Here is a 20,575-nt window from a genome sequence, read left to right on the forward strand (position 1 = left end):
TGGTTTAAGGAGACAAGAAATACACATATAAATTCAATTCACTAATGAAAAGTTAACTGTAAAGTAGAAGGAAAATGAACATTATGCAAGCTAAACAATAAAGACTAGATAGACACCAATACTCAAGACCCAAATAAAACTTTTTAACTTAGTTTTTTTAATGGAAAAGTTGAAACAGACTTACCCTGCAGACACAACTCTGGCAATGTCTTTCAGATTAAGCTTAACTGAAGGGGTTAACACATAAGTCTCATCTACAGTAGGTTCCTTATCCCCAGCTGAAATCCAGTATCCTTCTATAAGTATAAATCTCCCTCCTTGGGGTTTTGGTATTTGCTAAGGAGACATGACAGAAATAACAATTATACAAATGGGTTTCAATTTTCTAATGAAGGCAGCTACTGTTACACCACTGCAACATATTCTGTAATACCTGAGCACTTCTGAAGTGAGCATATAAAGCAGTAGGCACATAAATCACAGGAAAATTCTGACCAGATTGACCAGGGTCACGAGGCATGAAACTCTGCCAATGTCATTTAGATAAAAATGTCCAAGGAGTTCAAGCACTGAATTTTGAAGTACGCTTCCAATCAGGAAACTGACTTTTACATTTTTATATTCATACACATTTCCTGATACAAAGGGGTTTGTTCTGAAACAAACACTTATCTCTTAGGAGTGGCTTCCCCATTCCACCTGCCTAGTCCCCCATACAAATTCATACAGAACTCCCAGCACTAGCAAGATTCTTCCTTTCCCATTAGAGGCAAAGCACAGATGCTTGCTTCATATCTGTATGCTCTGCATTTGGAGCCTAAAAAACCCTGTTAAAGCTCCTCAGAAGTCTGTGAAAGCTTTACAGTTAGAGCCACTGTATTAAGCTGCCCACACTCCACAATGCTGCAATTTTTCAGACTTCCATACTTTTACAAATTAACAGATAACTGGCTAACATAAGGGCATTTCAAGCAAAATTTAAAAAAATTAGGAACAGTACTTCTTTTCTAGTTGTTTTAAACAGAACTGCAAAAAGGCAGTGTAGAGGGGGAAAAAAAAAAGCAGAAGACAGTTCAAAATAAATTCTACTCTGAATACTAAATAAGCTTAGTTACCTGCTTGAGAAGGCTTTTGATGTTGCCAGAGACTATATGCTGGCAAATAAGTTTTTGAACTACTGGGTGAGAATCTCTGTCAAGTTGTGTCAGGAAACTCAAACAGAAGCCCTGAGAAGAAAAATTATTTTCAGTGATAAAATGAAAAATCATTAGGGAAAAAAAAATATTAAAGAATCACTTCTGCTCAACACTGTACTTAAAAAAGAGGGTTATCCTTAACCCACACAGACTGTGTAGAGAACACAGACCAAAACAAAGCCCAGCATAGGTAATCACCTCATACAGTGAGCGCTGGATACTGCTGCACGGATTAGACGCTGCAAATCTCAATGCCCTGCAAAGCGTACGGAGGCTATAGTGAGGTCGGTGGCCAGTTCCATCCACCAGCTTGGTTTCTGCTTCCTTTCTCACAGATAAATAAAAGCTGCAAAAATAGAGAGTTACATAGTACTGTTACTGATCAGACCATTAAACTCAATGAAGAAAGCTTATCTCCAGCTGTCACTTTTTCTAAAAGCTCCAGGTCAGGAAGGCCATGCCAAACTCTGCCATCTGTACAGCCAGTGAGGCAAAGCAAAGGAGTATTTCAGAACCCTGTTTTTGAGAGCTTGATATAGAGAATGACTAGAAACTCAAAGTAGTCTAAACATCACAGAATCACAGAATTAACCAGGTTGGAAAAGACCTTCAAGATCATCAAGTCCAACCTATCACCCAACACCATCTAATCAACTAAACCGTGGCACTAATTGCCTCATCCAGTCTTATTTTAAACGCTTCCAGGGATGGTGCCTCCACCACCTCCCCAGGCAGCCCATTCCAATGGTCAGTCTCTCTTTCTGTGAAGAATTTCTTCCTAACATCCAGCCTAAACCTCCCCTGGTGCAGCTTGAGACTGTCCTCTTATTCTGTCACTGGTTGCCTGGGAGAAGAGACCAACATGTAACAGTTCTTCACATTAATGCAATGAGATAGTACACCATAAGCAAGGAAAAAAAAAAAAAAAGCAACTTGATAACCTCATAAGACTTTCATTGCCAATGCAGAGAAACAAACCACTTTAGTCTTTAGGACAGGAAGAAGGACTGCAACAATAATGCTTTTTAACTAACTAATGCCACCAAGAAAGCAATTCTGAACAAGAAAATCTCCTTCCCTTCAGCAAACAAACCTTCAGAATGAAGAGGATGAATGTCTACCCCCTTCCCTTTCCTAAACTGCTGCATAGGGAGCATTAGAGTGTTTCCCAAAACAGTCTAATAATCAAAGACTAGTTGCATACTTTTTGTGGCTTACTCTAGCAAGGATCTAAACTTACTTCACAATTCCTTGTACTGTATTTTTGTTCACATTCAAGCCTCTCAGATAATCCATGATAAGGATTTGCAAGTCTCCTTCATTTCTCAATTCTTCTACATAAAGTTCAGTAAACCTGAAAGAAGCAAATCAATCCATAGCACTTGGACAGCTGACCATATAAAAAAAAAATAGAAAATCATATTCATATTATATATTATTCTTAGGATATATAACATTTACAATTTTCCAAGCAGCAGAATACTGACCTGTCAAACTACCTCTAGGCTTAAAATACAGATGAATACACAAAATAAGATATTACTAATGCTTTCAAGTAAGTTATCTGAATTATTTTAACTTAGTAGACTGCAAATGAACTATAGGACTGTATTTATTTTAATAAACATTTTAAACAATTTGCAATAGATATCCAAATGTTATGGCCTGAACACGAGAGCACAGACAAAGCAGGAGTACTTTTCAAGGTGGACTCTCTGATAATCTTTACTTTCAAAAGTGGATACTTAAATGACATCACCCATTCTAAATTTTGTTCTTCCTATCATATCCAGGACAAGCACATGTGGCTTATTTTTTACTTCTACAATTATTCAGCTCAGCCATGATAAAATGAGAAAACTTGACAATGAGCAAAGCAAAATTAGTAGCAAAACATACACTCAGGGAAGTTTTGAGTATTTTTAAACATGTTGGAGTGCTTCATTTAGTACACTACACTGGTAGTTATTGACTATATTTTCCACGAGTTAGTCCAGAATATTTGCAGTAACTGTTGAATATGAGTCTGAAGCCCTTCCATACTATGCATTACAACTGCAAACAATTGCTCAGGACACACTACAGCAAACCCAAAACTGAACAATACCATTAACTTCAGAGAGGTTTGATAAATGTAAGCATAAATTAATTTCAAATTAACAAGCCATACTGAAGCCAAAGTCTCCTTTCTTCTGTGTCATACTCTCTTTCATTCCACTACTGATCCAGGAGAGCTAATAGCAATAAAACCTCACTTTGCAACTAGTAACTACAAATGGCTACTTACATATAGTTAGTGCATCTGCACACACTTGCACAGCATTTATGAATCTGGTAAAGGATTATGGGTGCAACTGGTGGCACTCACAAGGGGAACTGCACCAAGTACAAGCAGAAGACCTTTGCGTTTGGGAGCAGGTGGTGCTGAAGAGTAGATTTATTGCAACTTCAATTTCCTGGCCACAGCTTCAGTGTTTGAAGATCACACATCAAACATTTTGACTATCACACATCTGGTTCACCATGCAAAACAAGTTCTTACTGAGTCAATGAGGCTGGATATGCAGCTCTTTGCAAAGATCATCAACTCTTCTGAGTTAGTAAGAGAGAGGCTGCTAAACAGACACAAAGCACTTTTCTTTATTATCCCCAGAAACTGCTGCAGCAGCATTCTCAGGCTCTGACAGCCTAACTGTAAAGAACGATGATTCCCCTGTCCCCAGTGACACCACTCTACTGCTAGGCCATTTTCTCATGCTCAGCAACTTTACAGAAGTATTTTCCTGACACTTTCATGAAAGCATTTCATGAAAACCCTGTGTGGAAAGCACTTCTCTTAAGAAGTTAATTTGGTTCAGACTTATATCCTCAGGCTTCAAATAGGGCACATTTCACTTCAACTCATGAAGTCACTAAATCAGATCTGAAAGAGACAATGGCTAATTATTTTGTCACAGAATCATTATTTCCTACCTATTTCTTATTCCTGGAGGAAGATTCCTCTTTCCAACATCTGTAGCTGGATTCATGCATGCAAACAAGCGAAAATCAGAGTGACGGACAAGAGGCTCTATAGGAAAACAAAAGAGGCAGAAGGTTAATGCTAAACTCAGGATATTTATCATGTTAAATGAGGTGTATTTCATCTGGACCAGTTGTCTATTACTGCATTATTACATTTTCTTAAAATGTCAGTGATGCAATTTTATCAGAAGTATCTCAAAATCTTCTGACTTTTATTTACACGTAGCAGGATGTTTTAACAACACAAACCACTCTCAAAATTACAAAAGTCCTAAAAAGTCCTAAACTTGGGAACTCCTTTATCTCTTTTAGAACAACGGCAGTGCATCCCATGGCCAGGAAGAAAATCCAGCCTAGGAAGTTCATACATTTGTCTCTACCTGTAGTTTCATAAAACAATATTCAGCAACTGTTTTTTGTCTTATCTTTACTTCTCTAAGATAACAAAAAAGTAAGAAGGGAACACTGTTGGTACAGCTGACCCAAACTGGCTAAAGCAATATTCCCCTACCATATAACATCACATGCAGCTGTAAGAACTGGGGTAGAGGAAGAAGAGCGTTTTTGTTGTCCAAGGTGGTATCACTTAAGAGACCAGCTAGACTTTTGTCTGCGTGGGGTAGCTGTCAGTGATTGCCTTTGCATCACTTGTTTTTTTTCTTTTGCTCTTTCTAGTTTCTCACCTCACCCTGGTGGAAGAGTGAGTCAGCAGCTTTATGGGTGCTCAGCTGCTGGCTGGGGTCAACCCACAGCAACTTAGAAAAAGCAATGGCTTTGTACACGTATTTCTAGCTGGAGAATGTATTTGCAGCATCAGTAGACGTCAATTATTACAGCAGCAACTGAATCTCATGTCTTGTGCCCTTACTTGTCAAGCTATCTCAACGTTATTCAAAAAAAACCCAAGTTATACTGTTTGAATAGTCTTTAGAGACAGCACTATTTACTGAGGACACTAGAGATCTGCTCCTTGTAGGGTTAGAAGAGACAAAAGCTACAACAATTTCTGAACGCTGCAATATCATTAGACACAGTGAGGTATAACTCCCACTTCTTGCATGAAAGTATGAAGTCTAAAAGAACACGACTCTTTTATGCACCCATTTGTTTTAATGGTAAATGTTCTCAACTTATTTTGAGCCACATAGAATGGGGAATTTAACTAATTGGACAGAAACATATAGGATCAGCAAGCACAGAAATATTACCTGTGTCTCCTCTGTCTAGTAACACCAGTGACCCAGATGATCCCTCCAATAAACCACTCAGGCACTCTAGAGTCTCTGCTGCTGCTAAATTAATCTCATCCAATAAAATCCACTCTCCTTTTTTCACTGCTTGTGCCAGAGTACCCTAAAATAAGGTCAATGTGTTAATCATCTCACCAGCAATGACATATTAACTGAAGCATCTGTATCCTGGAAATACTTGTTTTGCAGTTTTTATGGGTTGATTAGACAAATGGCAATTCCAGATCTTTTACAGCAATAGCAGTTTTATTACTGTCCCTCAACAACAACAAATATTTTGCAAGTCACAGCAGTCAGTTGTCATCATTACCAGTTAGCACTTAAGACTGACTGACATATAACTGAATTAAGCTTTTACTTGTGCAATATTGCCTGTCAGTAATATCCACTGCTGTGCTGCATAAGCTTCACTGACACCAATATGAAACTAAATACAGTTAATCTAAAGAAATGCGAAGACACAAGCTGCCTTGTGATCCTCAGGGAATCACATCTTGTTAATTAACACTATACTTGAGTCAAAAGTTCTCCAGCTACTCATAGAGTCACTTTTCAGAAAGAGGACTGGTTGACATTTAACACACTGCACATAAAATTTGAGAGCATATATTCAGACTAACAAGGTGACAAGGAACAATCATGCATAGATCATCATAGTTTCCCCTAATCCCATGTAATGTCATTAGAATATTATACCACAGGTTTGAAATATTTTTATAACAGACTTCTAGATAAACAGCACAGATTCTTCATCATTTCTTCACAAGAACCCCTAGGCAGAAGCATGTCCTACTGGAGATAGGTCAGTAAGTCTTTTTCTAATCTCATACATTTGGAAAGATTGTAGGACATACCACTGGTATTTTATCCTACCAGTCCTAATTCCCATTACACAGCACCGAATTAATATGTTACCACAAAACATTCTCCCACTTTCCACCTAACCACCACCTCCTTGAAGTAGCACATTTTGTTCTACATGGTTATCATGGAACAAGTTTTACTTCACAGCAAGACTCTGATTGCAACGTGTTTTAAATACTTCTCCCCATTCTTCCTAGCATCAAAATGCAAATCTTTAAATACCTCAACAAATGCAAAGAGTAGAGCATTTTCTGTCATTTTCATCTGCTGATGAGCGTGATTCAGCTTAAGACCAAATGCTTCCCACTTTTCCCTGAGTGGTGAGCCTGTAAGCAAACCAAATTTAAGTACAAGAACAATACTTTAAGCAAGCCATTTCAAGCACAGAGATACAAGAGTAGGTTTGGCTGAGCAACAATAACATTCCAGTTTTACATATGACATCTGATGAATTAAAAAAAAAAATAATTTTTTTGCTGTGGTTTTGGTGGGTTTTGCTTTGGGTCTGATTTTTGGTTAGTTGGTTGGTTTCTTTTGTGGTTTTCTGTTGTTGTTGGTTTTTGTTTGTTTGTTTGTTTTGTTTTAATTTACCTCAACACTACTGACATGGGTACAGATAATTTGCCATTTGTACCAGCATGTCCTGTCTTAGGAATAAACACTTAATGCTGCACTTGGTCTGGCATGATTGTTATCTCTCCCCAATCCGCAGAGACAGAGAGATATCTCAGAAAAATAAATCCAAATTTAGAAATCTTATGACAGGATAGCTTAACAATGAACACTACAGTACCAGTAAAATTACTACTACTTATCAGTTAAGACATTATTTACTACTGTGCTTATTTCAGTTGTTTAAAGTCACAGCCCACGTTATATATAGCATCATGATGACTTCAGATGCTAGCTTTGCAAGCTACAGATTTCACCTGTCTTTCTTGTAGATTGTCAATACTTGCAACAAGAAATCTTTGAGCTATCCTCTCCCCTTTTTTAACATTTGTGGGTATTTGCAGACTCCTAAGAACCAGCCAAAAGAAGAGAGGAGATGAAAGTTTACAGTTAACTTTACTTTGCCCATACCAAACAAAAGCTACAACTTCACATGTTCAGCAGGTTTAGAACCAGAAACCACTTCAGGGAAGGTAAAGCACCAGTATAACCTCTGTCTCAAATGGGTTGGGAAGCATGAAAAAGAATACATTTGGAGGCAAACCCACAATGAAACAAAGTAAAAGCATTAGGCAAGTCAGTATCATTGGCAGTGAAACCAAGTCAGCAGCAAGCTCTTAGTCGTAACTACTCCCATAGAGATATTACTCTGGGTTTGGGGTTTTTTTGTTGTTGTTGCTTTGCTTTGTCTTTAAAATAGGATATATTTATGAGACCTAAGGAGATTCCACTACTGACAGAAAGCATGCCTGCATTCACCTGGAAGACTGACACGCTTAGCCATCAGGGTGGGGTTTTTTTTCCTTCTTCTAACTCATCAATACTGCTAACTGTGCCTGACAGTGGGAAAGCTGACTTGTCTAATCTCCACTCAGCACTGACTTGTTTCCTGTGTTGGTGACCCAACACCTAAACCGAAACACAAAGCAACCACTATTCTAACAGTATTTTGAATGCTTTCTTGTTGACAGACTGTATTTTTCACAACCAGAAGAATGGATGCAATAAAGGAGGGTAAAACTAAATAAAAAGCTACAACAAAACAAAACAAAAAAACCAAACCCACGAACACACCCCAAATCAGTGAACAAAAAATTCACCAGTGTTTATCTACTCTCTGTAGTGGTTCACTGCAAATGATGTGCATTTGATCAGTCTGAGTTCTCACCAGATGTATTTTCTTTTGCCTCCTTACTAATAGCTGATTTATGAATATGCTGCATTAGTTTCAGCAGATCATGCCAACGTTTCTGCCTGTAGCAGGTCTGAATGTGTCCCAAGAACGTTTGATTTTTCTTCCTAGAGAATGTCTGATAAAAGAGTTCTTCAAAAGACTCTCGCAATGGTAGCCAGATCAGCTTGTTATCCACAGGCTTGTAACTGAAAAGAAGCAAAAGAGTAACTACTTACTTGTGACACAGCAGCTAGCATGTACGAACTAGAAAAAAATCCCCAGTTAACAGAAACAAATGTTGTGCATGAAGGAACTCAGGTTTCTGAAGTTTTTTTTACTCAACTAACAAACAAAACAAAATTGCATATATTTAAATGCATTTTTGAGGCAATTTTATAAAGATAGAACTACTCTGATAAGTAAAATATTTTTACTACTACCAACCAGCACGTCCAGGGAATATTACATACTTATATTGAACAGCTTAGCTATTTAAAAGAGAGACATTGGGTTGTGCTTTAAATTACTTCATCACATAAAGATGTGCATACAAATCAGTGAAACCGACCTTGATCCTCAGCAAGGAAAACAAACTGTGCAAGCAAATATGTTTAATACTTTTATCCTACTATGAAACAGATACATGTCAAAAACAACTCTTGGACATCACAACCATAATTGTGTTAGAAGCTTATTCTGATATTGCCAATTTGTTATGCACAACAGACAAAACAGTACTTAGTGACTCACCCCCCTAATAGATCTGCTGTATCACTTTGTTGGTTCATGTTGATAACCTTCAAACGGTGTCCTTGAAACAGAAATAGAAAGCAACGTCAACTTGTGGGATTATGTTTGTGGGTTTTTTTTTTTTTTGTTCGGGTTTTTTTTTAAACTATCCTAATGTAAATTCACTTTTTATTTACCTGTAATATGAGCAAGGTATTGAACAGTTGAGGTTTTGCCAGTTCCTGTTTCACCAACCAAAAGCACAGGCTCTCCTTTGACAACACAAACTGCAAGCTGTTCAATCAATACTGCAGATGGCCGTGTGGCAGCAAAGGTTTGTTTTGCTCTGAAAAAAACCCAACAAAGTAAGCAATTCAAAACCAAGATTTATCAGGGAGCACGTTTCACTTTTACCTGTTCTTTTTAGGGCAGTGTTTGAATTTAGGATTTTTTTTAATTAAACAATATAGTTTTGGAAAAAAAACACTTCCAAGATACCCTTATTTTTCTCAAGATATAACTTAGAAATTCAGGGTTTCCAAAGAACTTCCTAGCCAGCAGTTAGTGCCACATACTACAAAAATCTCTCCTTACAAAGATGAATCTATCAAAATCTTCAAAGTATTGTGGATCTATGGCTGTTATGAAACTGTAGTTCAAACAGAAATGAAAAACTCCATGCTGCCAGAAGTACAACAGCCTTAAAGATACAAAAGGTAAAACTTGTATCACAAAAGAAATCATCGCATTCTTTTCATAAGAGTGAGAAGATCAAATTTGCCTGTAACTTCCAGACTATTCTACTGCAACACAAAGTATTTCAATTCACAAGGAAACTACAAGATATTCTACCTTTTTACAGTGACAGCCTGGGTTTGTTTCCTCGTGAGATGCACTCTTCCAACAGAGACTTCTTGTTCCCGTATTAGAATTTCAGGTTTATAGAGTTCACAAAAGAATTCTACCTGTGAAGAAATATTAATGTGCCTACAACATCACACTAAGAACTCTCATGCTGCCACTACTACTTTTGCAGTAAGCTAATTTTTCACAAGATTTTGCACTTTGCAGGTTTTACATACTCATCATCTAAAACACTGAAAGACCTCTGAAGTGTTTCTGTCTGGACAAACAATGTCTTTCCATTTAATAACTTAGTAATAGGGTTATGCCATTGTGTATCTACTTTGTCTACCTCCATGGCAGTTCAATTACATAAACTTGATCCTAAGAACAGTTATCTTAACCAACCCCCCCTCAAAAAATCTTTGGTGAATACTTCTGTGTAAACAAGGATACTTTGTCCTTGGCAGAGAATACTATGTTCCTGTACTGAAATAATGCAAAGGAAGAAGGACAACCAGAAAAATCCATAGAAGTTTCAGGGAACCATCTGTCCATCCAGCTGGCAAGTTTTTCCATTCTAAAGTAACAAAGGAGGGAATTTCCTTTGCAATCAAACTTCTACAGTCAGAAATATCTGACAAAGTAATGATTTAGTTTAACTCAGCCATTTATATCACATTCTATTAATATATAGGTTGTAGACTCTAGAATGGTACTTGATTGATTGATTTTTGGAATCAATGATTACAGAACAAATAATAAGGAAGATTATGCTTCTCTCTGATCTCTTTAAGTGATTAAGTTCACTGCGACCACTGAAGGAAAGACATTTATTACTCTGTACATCTAGCAGTATCCTGTGCTTAGGCAACTGTGCTGTTTCAGCTTTGTAATCTCTCTTTTTCATGATGAGGCAATTTTTAATCTGCTGTGAAACAGGTTCACTGAACTTTCAGAGAAAAAAAAATGCAGCTGAAATAAAGCAGGAGAAAAACATCGAACTTTGGATACTACAGAAACAAAAAAAAGTTAAAGGACAGAGATATGAGCATTCATTTTTAAGGAAACTGGCAGAAGACATTTAAATTAATCACTAGAAAGTCTGAAAGTTATATAAACCATTAACAACAAGCATCTTGTTAAGTATAGCTCTAAATACCTTCTTCTTGGAAATGTTTAGTTTACTTCCAATAACTTTTGCCATTTTCTGTCGGCTCCCTTGGTTGGACAACATAGCTGTGAAACAGTCCAGTGCCTGTCAAGGGCAAAGCAAACCAAACTCTTCAATGCAGGTTTTGCACAATCTTAACTTGCATGAGCCTGAATCCAGTCCAGCCATGGCTAATAATATTATTTCACTGTCAACACATTGAGCCAAATGATGGAGTTCAAAACAATGTAGTAAGAACTTCTAACTGCAGTATGGTGGGTTTCCATTGAACATAAAAACTTTTGAATGATCAGTCACAGAAGCTATTTTTAGATAAATGGACAAAAATGATAAAGAAATTAACATTGTAAGACCTCACATCTTAGTATTACCTCTGACTGAAACAGCTGAAAATTCCCAACCTAGAATGTAAATTGATGCATAGGAAAGCAGGAAACAAGCCTCATATTGCAAGAAACAAGGAAGATCTTAAAATCTTTATTCTTAGTCAGAAGCAATCCCAGTTTATATAAATGGGAATTACACTGCAGCGTGGCTTTTGTGTGACAGTATTAAGTTGGGATTGTCTTTCCACACATTACTTCGGACAGCTTTCCGAGTAGTAACGAAAGCCTCTGACAGACAGATCACAAACATTCCAACTACAGTCCAACTGCTTCAGATAAAACTCAGTATAAATTCCCATCTCACATTCCCAAACAGACTATTTCAAGATTTGTGAGACAATGCTAGAATTTAAGGAAGCAATTTCTGGATCAAGTCTTACCGCACCTCCTGAAAAATATTCACTGCTGTGGTTGAAGAATTACTGTCAAAGTTGTAAGCAATCCTGCTGCACCAATTCAGCAAGTCTCTAAAAATAAAAAATTGAAAATTTGGTATAACCAAGCCAAAATGCACAGCACCTTTTTTAACATTCAGTTGAGGTCATTCCACAACCTTCTGGTAATTTAGTTTAGTTGTCCCATGTTTAGTTGTTGTGTTAAGTTGTACATGGGGAGATACGTATAAACAGGATGCTAATTCTAAAGAGTGGCTGAGCACAGATAAGACCACAGTATTTCTTTCAGATATGTTGCTTAGAAAGAGATCATACATATTCCATTAAACCATGAAGTAATTGTGAAACTGAAAACATGAAAAGCAGCAAGCTTTTCATCCAGAAAGATGTAAACAACTTTTTTTTTTTTTTCAGGATACTGATTTCTTGCCAACAACAAAATCTTCTGGAAGGCAAGTAAAGGAAATCTCTAATTCTAGAAAAGCAAGCGCTGTTTTCAAACTAGTGGCATTCTTATACATCACAAAATATTAGGTACTACTCACACCTAGAATTTACTAACTCACAAAGCACTGCTGGTTATAGCAGTGGTTATTCCACAAGAGTAGAATTGGCATTTGGTATGAGAAGAAGAAATAACTGAACATAAAGCTGCATTTCATCATTTTAAAATATCTGAAATTAAATAGTACATGACAGATCTGGCTATTTTCAGTCATCTGTAAGTTAAGAGTGCTGTGAGTGCTCTATATGAATTACATCTAGATATGCAGTTGTTGAGAACATTATCCACTAGGTTTTTAGAACATTATGCAGTACATTTCAGCCCTTAGCCAGAACTGGTATTTTGTGTTAAAATTAAAAGTAATCTATATGGCTCGATAGCAACTCAGCACTAGACAAAAAAAAGAAATTAAAAAATTTTAACTTTTTCCTAATAAAAGGTATAAGAAGTCTTAAATAATTCAGATTGAGGTGTTTTTTTAAGATACATTAATCATTATTGTAAAATGAAGAATGGATTTTCCTAGGTATTATGAAATTCTAGTTTAATTATTCAAACTTTTAGCACTATTAAAAAAAAAATTAAGAAAAGTAACAAAGATAAATACTTTAGCTGACTAAATTTCCTTGAAATAGACAAATATGAAAAGATAACCTTAAAGATAGTTCTCGCCCTTCCAGATTTGGTTTCTTATTTTCTGATTTTGATTCTGTTGAAACTTCTGGTATGTGCCTGGTGCCAGAAGTGGCATTTTCAGATGTCTGATACTTGTCTCCTGTGAGGTCAATGTAAATGTCTAACAAGTGATCAGCTACAAGAGCAAGGCTAGGGTATCTCCTTTGAAGAACCTGGGGGGAAAAAAACCAAACAAACTCAACAAACAAACCAACAATCAAACAAACAAAATCCAAATTAAATAAAAACTCAAACATCTTCAAAGTCAGAAGGAAAATACCAGTCCCCAAAATATTAATAGGATACATTCCAACAGACACTCAAGCCAGTAAACTGCACAGAAGAGCTCTTTTGGAATCTCTATCTACAGAAAATTGCAACTTGGATGACAGAAGTGAATTTTGCCAGCTCGAGGCTACTTCATTTAGTTTAACACATTTGCACAAATACCAGCAGGAAAAATAAAAGGTACATTCAACCCCATTGAAACTCTAATCACGATCATACAACGGTTCCACTGATAACAAAAATTCTTACCTCAAATCCTTCTTATGACTGAATCTTTTTTGGGTATTCAAGTTGTTTATTCACTATACTGACAAAGACACAAGTAGGGGCTATTTTTCTTCTGTAATTTCCTTTCAGCTCAGTTCTCTTCACTAAAGCTTGCCAACCAAAATTAGTGATTCCCAAAATAAGCTTTTCACGGATACAAGCCAGGAACACTGGTCCTACCATACTAGACTGACTTTTAAGATTAATCAGAAGAACATGAGTCTATTTTCAAGACAAAGCAAGTGGGTGTTCTCTACCACTGTCTCTTCTACTACTACATAATCTTAAAGTGCTTGATTTATATATTGTTAGAGTGTTTGATTTATATATGGTTGTGATTTGATCTACAAAGTTACAAGAAAAAAAAAAAAACCCACCAGAACTAAGAATCTAGTGTTTAAGTTATATTTAGCACTGAACCTTCCTTTTTCCTCAGGTTTTGGCAGCAAAGCTTTACTTGAGTACAAGTCCTTTCTGGAGGCCATCTTCAACATTAGTCAGCCACATCTCCTTTCTTAATACTGCAACTGTGACCTTCCTAGTGATATAGGCATTAGATTAGGTAGGTAGATAAGTATATGTATTAGACTAAGTATTAGTAGATAAATATGTATAGCAGAATGTAATAGCAAAATCATTTTTGAATCTGACCTTGCAGCTGTTTGGTAAACTATTCTAACTATTTTATAATGAGAACTAGTAGGCCTGAGAAAGTAGCTCGTTATCAGGATGTAGGCTTGATAAAATAGTTCATTATCAACTACCATATAAAGGAACGTATCTGTTCGAGGATAGGGGGCTATGACACCTGGCAGATGGAAGGACAAGCAGCCAAACCAGTTCAGAGGTACAGGGTGAAAAGTACAACTGTGAGGAAGACTACTTACTTCATGCTAAGAACCCTACTCAAGACTACCAGATGGCTTTGCACAAACGCAGAAGGAAGGAGTTTTTGGGGATGGACTGTGCAAATGGTTTCTTAGAACTAATTATCTTAACCCCACCATTTCATGGAATTATAATGAATATGTATGACTTGACACTATATAAATCCCTTATTAACACTGTACAGTGTGCAAGCTTTGTGGAGAAATCCCCTTGCACCCAGCGCTGTAAATAAACATACCTGCTTTGTAACTCTCTAGGAGTTGTAGAGTTTGTTTCTGCATGTGGATCTGTTTGCAGTAGAAGCAGCTACAGTACAGAAGTGAGTGTATCTCCAGCAAACTGTCTGCATAAGCCTCCCTGCTTATCTACTTGCTCCCCCTTCAACAAATTCTACAAGTACAAAGTAAGTGTGGCTCTTGCCCCACTCCTAATAATTAGCTGACAAGTGACAAAATGAAAAAACCCCACAGGTATTTAAGGTTGCCTATAACTGTGCTGGCTGCTGAATGAGTCCCAAGAAGTGAAAGAATCCTATTGAAAAAAACTGTCTTCTTCATTCTGGAAAATTCTGAACTTTCTCCTCAACTCTTCTGCTAGAGACTATTCTCCTTCACTTCTCTTAGGAAACAATATTTTAAAAACAGATTCTGAGCCCTATATCACAAGTCAATATCAAAAAGAATTCTCTTTCCATTTAAGCCCTGGGCTCCCTTGATTTTTTAAGAACTACACAAGCACTACCTAGAAATGCTAGAAAAATATGTCGATAGAATCAGTTATTTGTAATCCATAACTGACCAACTATTTTTTCATATCAAAGCTTAGAATTCAGGATTAGAGTAAACTCAATTTTGTTTTTATTTTTCCTTTTTGTTTTTCACATCTGTGGGCTATGAAGTGGCAACGTAATCCATTCAAAGCAGAACTGTTTGCCAAGTGCAGTTCCAGGAATCTTTCTCCATTTCACTTTTCCTGACAAACTGCCCATTACTTCAAACTTAGTAGGGCAAATCTGAAATTATAAGGATGTGTTATGGAACTTGGAGATATAAAGAAGGATCACATTTATTAATGAAAAAAACATCTATTATCCTTAATTGAAACAGTTATTCACATGCCACAATAGAGCAACACATACCTCCTTGAGCTCTCCTTTGCTCATGTTATCCAGATGGATTTTGGTCCAGTATTTGTCCAGAAGAGTAGCATGGCTGCTTTGTGGCCTGTACCAACCTCCACCACTACTGAATATCCTACATCAAAATAACATGAAGAAACACAGCATATTGTGTCTTGCTAAGGAATTCAACATTTACAGTGCATTCTTGTACATCAAAGAATGCATAACATACTGCTGCTACAGCACACTGTACATGCACAGACCACTCACTGCTTGTCACTGTACTGTCACATACCCTAACTTGCCTGTCTCTGCTTTTCACATTATCTGTTCTTTCATCACAGAGTTTTTCTCCCTGTAGTGCAATATCTCCTTAGAGAGACTTGCAGAAAGATCACTGACAAGAATTTAAGGCTATCAGAAGCAACACTGAGAATTCTCTGTAAAGAGAGGAACCTGACAGAAGTGGTCTAGGAAATCTCTTCCACAGATCCTAAAGGGATCCAGGGAATATATTTATACAACTGCTCAAGGAAATGGAATAAAAATATAAAACCCAGAAAACTTGTAATTCCGTAGTCAAACTACCACCTACCCCAAGAACAGAAAACTAAGAAGTATTTTATACAGGTTCTGTTAAAGCTAGCAAGTCAAGACACATTGTGAGTATCAATTATAAACCTTTTTGATGTGATAATTGCCAAGAGTAACATTTTGTCTTGGTGAGGAGGTGATTTGGTAGGGCTCTCCCCATTCTTTCAGTCTTGGAAGTGGCCTTTCTGTACAAAGACTGGATTCGTCCAGTACTCATATAAGGCTGCTTTGAAGCAAAAAATATCCTTTAACAACTTCTAAGGCTCCTATTGGTTTTTAATTGGAAACTGCTAAAACACTCCTGCTCAAGTACCCTGAATTTTCTGTCTTTGACTTAGAAACAGGATATCCATGCTCTCAGCCTCATTCAACTTTATAGGCCTACCTCCTGGTTGCAAAAAACTGGAATCCCGATGCTACTTTTAAACAATCACCACGACCAGGAATCAGCAACTCTCTTTTTTCCAGGAGAGGAATCAGCACAGAGATCTGAGGAAGAGAAGAAAATTTATATAACTATTTTTTTTTGAGAAATTGTAACACGCTCACTTCACACTTGAGATGCCACAGCACTTCCTCTGCGCATCACTACATTGTCAGACGTTGCTATTCCTACAGATGGCATTTCCAAGTAATCTTAACAGGAATGACAGAGTTCTTGGCAATTTTAATCAGCAGTGGAAGTCATAGGTGTAATCTTTACCTATTTTCTTCCTCCTGTATTCAAGTTTAATGATAAGAGAATGGAAATGACAGTCTTGACACTGCAAGACCAAATCAAATCCATCTATTATTACTTGTTGAATTAATTAGGTGCTTTTGTGTCAGAAGCCTTATTTTCTTTGTCTGCCTGAACCAAGATGCCCTGCATGTCAAAAATGTCATTCTCAAACACCAACATTTTTCACCATATACCCTCCTACCCCCAGGACAACTTGGAATTTGTTTGAAGAATCTATCCTTCCATGCAGAAGGACATTATTAATGGTGGAAATTAAAAAGTGAGGTAGGACCACAAGGACACCTCAGAATAAAAGGAGGCAAGCATGGAGACTTTTGATATGGAGGAGGAGACAGGATGCCTGGCAAGCAGAACGTGAAGTAAGGCAGATGAATGTAGGATGAGGAGTGCAATGAGCTAAGTCCACCCTCTAGCAGTGAAAAACTGTCCAGTATTCATGAGTAGTATTTCTTTGCTTTACAAATTCTCTGTATTTTAGAAGTCAGGTTATTTAAAAACACAAAAGAGGCTTTACAGAACAGATATGAAAGAGAATAACTATCTGCAGAAGGTCCAGCAGGCCTATGCAGTAAAACATCTCTGACATGGCTCTTTTGCAGAAGACATGCTTTCAACAGTCATCACTTCAAAAGGCAACAATGACAGAAAATCCATTAAAACCCATACAGCTTAACATAACACACGATTTTAATACCCAAAGCAGAGGTAAAAAATGGGGTTTTACCTCACACAAAACCAATTTCCACCCCACAATAAAGCACTACAGCACCACTCTAACATAGCAACAGCACTCTGTGGTGTCCAGGGCCACGTTTGTTTTCAGATATTAAAACACATAGCTCCTCATCAGTGTCAATTCAATTCTTCAGAGTGAAATCTGCTATCAGTGACAACGTCATTACTCTAAAACAATGACAAAAACTCATGTGGTGTGCAAATATGTGGAATGACAGCAGACAGGTTAATTCTTTCCAACCCCTTTTAAAGTCGAAGCACTTTCAGCATGCTGCTGATCTCACAGTGATTAGAGTCCAAAAATTGCTAGTACAGGCTTTAAAACCAGTACTTTAGAGTGAATATGAATCTACATACCACATCCAGAGGAGCATAATCAATATCCTCCAGAAGTATCCAATGACCTTTGGTAACAGCTTGTGTCAATGTCCCAGGCTGCCACACAAACTCCCCTGGTACATCTGTACAGCGATACATCCCAAGCAGAGTCTATGACAGAAACAGTAAATTAGAGACCTGCTCATTACACCCCTTAAAAACTCAGAGTGCAAACTTACCAAAATTATCAAAGTTGATATACAAGCAACACTCACTCACCCTCCACATTACTAAAATATCCATCTGGTAATGTGCCCTTTTTTAATTAATAAAATAAAATATTTCACCCCTCCACATCTGTGATAATCTAACTAAAACATAGTAGTTAACATGAGCCAGGTAATGGGAAGTGAATTTACAGAGCTGTGACCCCATAATTAACAAACAACTAATAGCATGAAATACAAAACTGTCTAAGGTTGCCCTGAACTTTGACACTTTTTAAAAAGTCTCTAAGCTAGTAAGAGGAACAGTAAAGCAAGTTATTCAAAGATACAAAACCTGTCAAGTGTTGCTCCTCTATGAAGTTTTAACTTCCACATTTAAGCATTCCTTAAAGTTTATGGTTTCACTACAAACTATTTTGTGCCTTGAACTTCAGCCTCTTTTCTTCATATGGCATTTTTACTCATGTCTATGAGAAGACACTCTTGTAGAGGACAGTTGTGAACTGATGAAATCAGCTGCTTTATGCAAGTGAAGAAGGTGGTTATGTATGCTATTAAAAACCTCCAGATAGCACTTCTGATAGACACTAACCACTTTGGAAAACTAAATATAAACTAAGCCAAACAACATCAGTTCAAGCTGAAAATTATGTATGAAAAGCCAGAAGAACGTGAAATTATTTTAACCTATACAGGTAGAGCACATTATGCAAGTGTCCTCAACATCACAGGATTTTAGTCTATCTCACTTTTACCACAAAAACTGGGAGCAGATTAAATTAACATTAGCTCATTTAAACTGAAGTAAGTGTTCACACAGATTCTGGCACCAGACTGTGTTATATTAAATTTTTTTTTTCCCAGTGCAGTTTTTGAACGAAATAGATACAGCACAATTATGCTGTATTTTTAAATCCACTGAAGCTTAACCATGATTCTTCTTCACACTCATCAACAGTAAGACGACAGAGTTGATAGTTGTGAGGCCTTTGGGTGAAAAGTCAAACATTATCTTACCAGAAAATTAGTTCATACTTTAGGTAAAAATTATGTCTGGTCATCCAATCATAAAGTTACCATAAATTCATCACTTACCTTACTATCAGTTTGATCCCCAAGCTGGACTTTCAAAATATGAGGAGGCTTTGTTCTTCCTGTAACAGCTGCTAAATATTCAACTAAAGAAGTTTTGCCACAGCCTATTGGTCCTTCTAATAAAACAGGACTCTGATATGACACAGCCATAGCAAGGTTTTGAAGATTTGTGAAGGCAGATTCAACCAAAACAAAACATCTGGTGTTATTTGTCTGTAAAAACATAAAATCAGAATTACTACACTGTAATTGTTGCTTTTATTTTATTTATTTACAGCTTGTACAACACAGGACAATTAGAAAAACTGAGCCTGATGATTCTAAAAGTTTGGCCTGCAGATCTGTCAACACATATCAAATATAATAAAGAATTCTAAAACTGTATTTAATGAGAGATATTAAATAGATTTCATCAACATCTATTAGAGGTGAAACACTTAATAAAGTGTGTGCACAATTTGTTCCCAAAGGAAGTTGACACTAAGTTGTCAGTACAGGCATTAGTAACTATTCAACCAGAACATGTCAATCAAATACAAACACAACATAATTGAAATTAAGTCATCAGAATGGATCCAAATCACAGGACAAATCAAACAGCAGCTAGATTCAGATTCTGTACAGGCCAAATAAAAAGTCATTAAACTCTGTGTATAAAAAATAATGTAAAAACCAGAAATAATTCAGTTAATATTTATTTTATTCAAAATGCCATGAATGGAATTTACTGAACAGTAATTAATTAACACTACAGATACTCTCCAAATACTTCCACTCTCCCACGATGGCTCATCTATCACTTTATGGCACAAAAATTATTGTTTTCCTGTTAAAAGGCACAAAAAAAATCAGAGCACGCACTGCACTGAAAGTGTCTTGTATTTATCTTTTCAGATATTACACCACAATAGCAATGCTAGGTTTTAGAATTACCTGCTTTCCCTCACATTTTGTTCCTTACCTCTTCATGACACCATCTCAGCTGAAACTGAAACTAGACTGTATATCAGATCAGTGAAATACCTGTAGCTATTAAAAATATTAAAGTATGCCTTTTGGGGAAGTTCTCCCTCACAGACAAAAAGTATCCTTTCAATAATTCAGTTCATAGCATGGCTTAGCTTCAGTACAGCAAAGAACCTCAGCAGTTAGAGATGAACAGCATCTCAAGACAAAAAAATTATCCAAAAATTTGTGTCTTCGATGGACTTCCTAAAACAAGGCATTACATTCTCCATTATACTTCACTCAAGTTAAAAAATCACATTCTTGGCCAATTCCTCTCACCTTTTTTCTGCCTTCTAGAAGAGCAAGGAGCAGCCTCATTTTCTTTTATGAGAAGAATGCATTTCATAGAATCACAGATTCATAGAACTGTTAGGGTTGAAGGGACCTCAAGGATCATCTAGTTCCA

At 36.8% G+C, this 20,575-nt stretch overlaps 1 protein-coding gene across 1 annotated transcript in view; it reads right to left on the reverse strand.

Moving 5' to 3' along the window:
• MDN1 (midasin AAA ATPase 1) overlaps positions 1 to 20,575 on the reverse strand; it is a 111,485-nt gene that overhangs the window by 77,934 nt on the left and 12,976 nt on the right. Inside the window, exons 6-23 of the mRNA XM_054399271.1 lie at positions 19,162 to 19,374; positions 17,879 to 18,010; positions 16,430 to 16,533; positions 15,469 to 15,583; positions 12,867 to 13,060; positions 11,698 to 11,779; positions 10,915 to 11,010; positions 9,762 to 9,874; positions 9,107 to 9,255; positions 8,931 to 8,991; positions 8,175 to 8,386; positions 6,557 to 6,660; positions 5,429 to 5,573; positions 4,170 to 4,266; positions 2,437 to 2,550; positions 1,395 to 1,542; positions 1,116 to 1,226; positions 185 to 336 (exon numbers count right to left, since the gene is read on the reverse strand). Of these exons, the coding sequence (XP_054255246.1) occupies positions 185 to 336; positions 1,116 to 1,226; positions 1,395 to 1,542; positions 2,437 to 2,550; positions 4,170 to 4,266; positions 5,429 to 5,573; positions 6,557 to 6,660; positions 8,175 to 8,386; positions 8,931 to 8,991; positions 9,107 to 9,255; positions 9,762 to 9,874; positions 10,915 to 11,010; positions 11,698 to 11,779; positions 12,867 to 13,060; positions 15,469 to 15,583; positions 16,430 to 16,533; positions 17,879 to 18,010; positions 19,162 to 19,374 (2,342 nt within the window). The remainder of the gene's footprint in view (positions 1 to 184; positions 337 to 1,115; positions 1,227 to 1,394; positions 1,543 to 2,436; positions 2,551 to 4,169; positions 4,267 to 5,428; positions 5,574 to 6,556; positions 6,661 to 8,174; positions 8,387 to 8,930; positions 8,992 to 9,106; positions 9,256 to 9,761; positions 9,875 to 10,914; positions 11,011 to 11,697; positions 11,780 to 12,866; positions 13,061 to 15,468; positions 15,584 to 16,429; positions 16,534 to 17,878; positions 18,011 to 19,161; positions 19,375 to 20,575) is intronic.

This window comes from Indicator indicator, chromosome 2 (genome assembly GCF_027791375.1).
Source record: "Indicator indicator isolate 239-I01 chromosome 2, UM_Iind_1.1, whole genome shotgun sequence".
Classification (NCBI taxonomy): Eukaryota; Metazoa; Chordata; class Aves; order Piciformes; family Indicatoridae; genus Indicator; species Indicator indicator.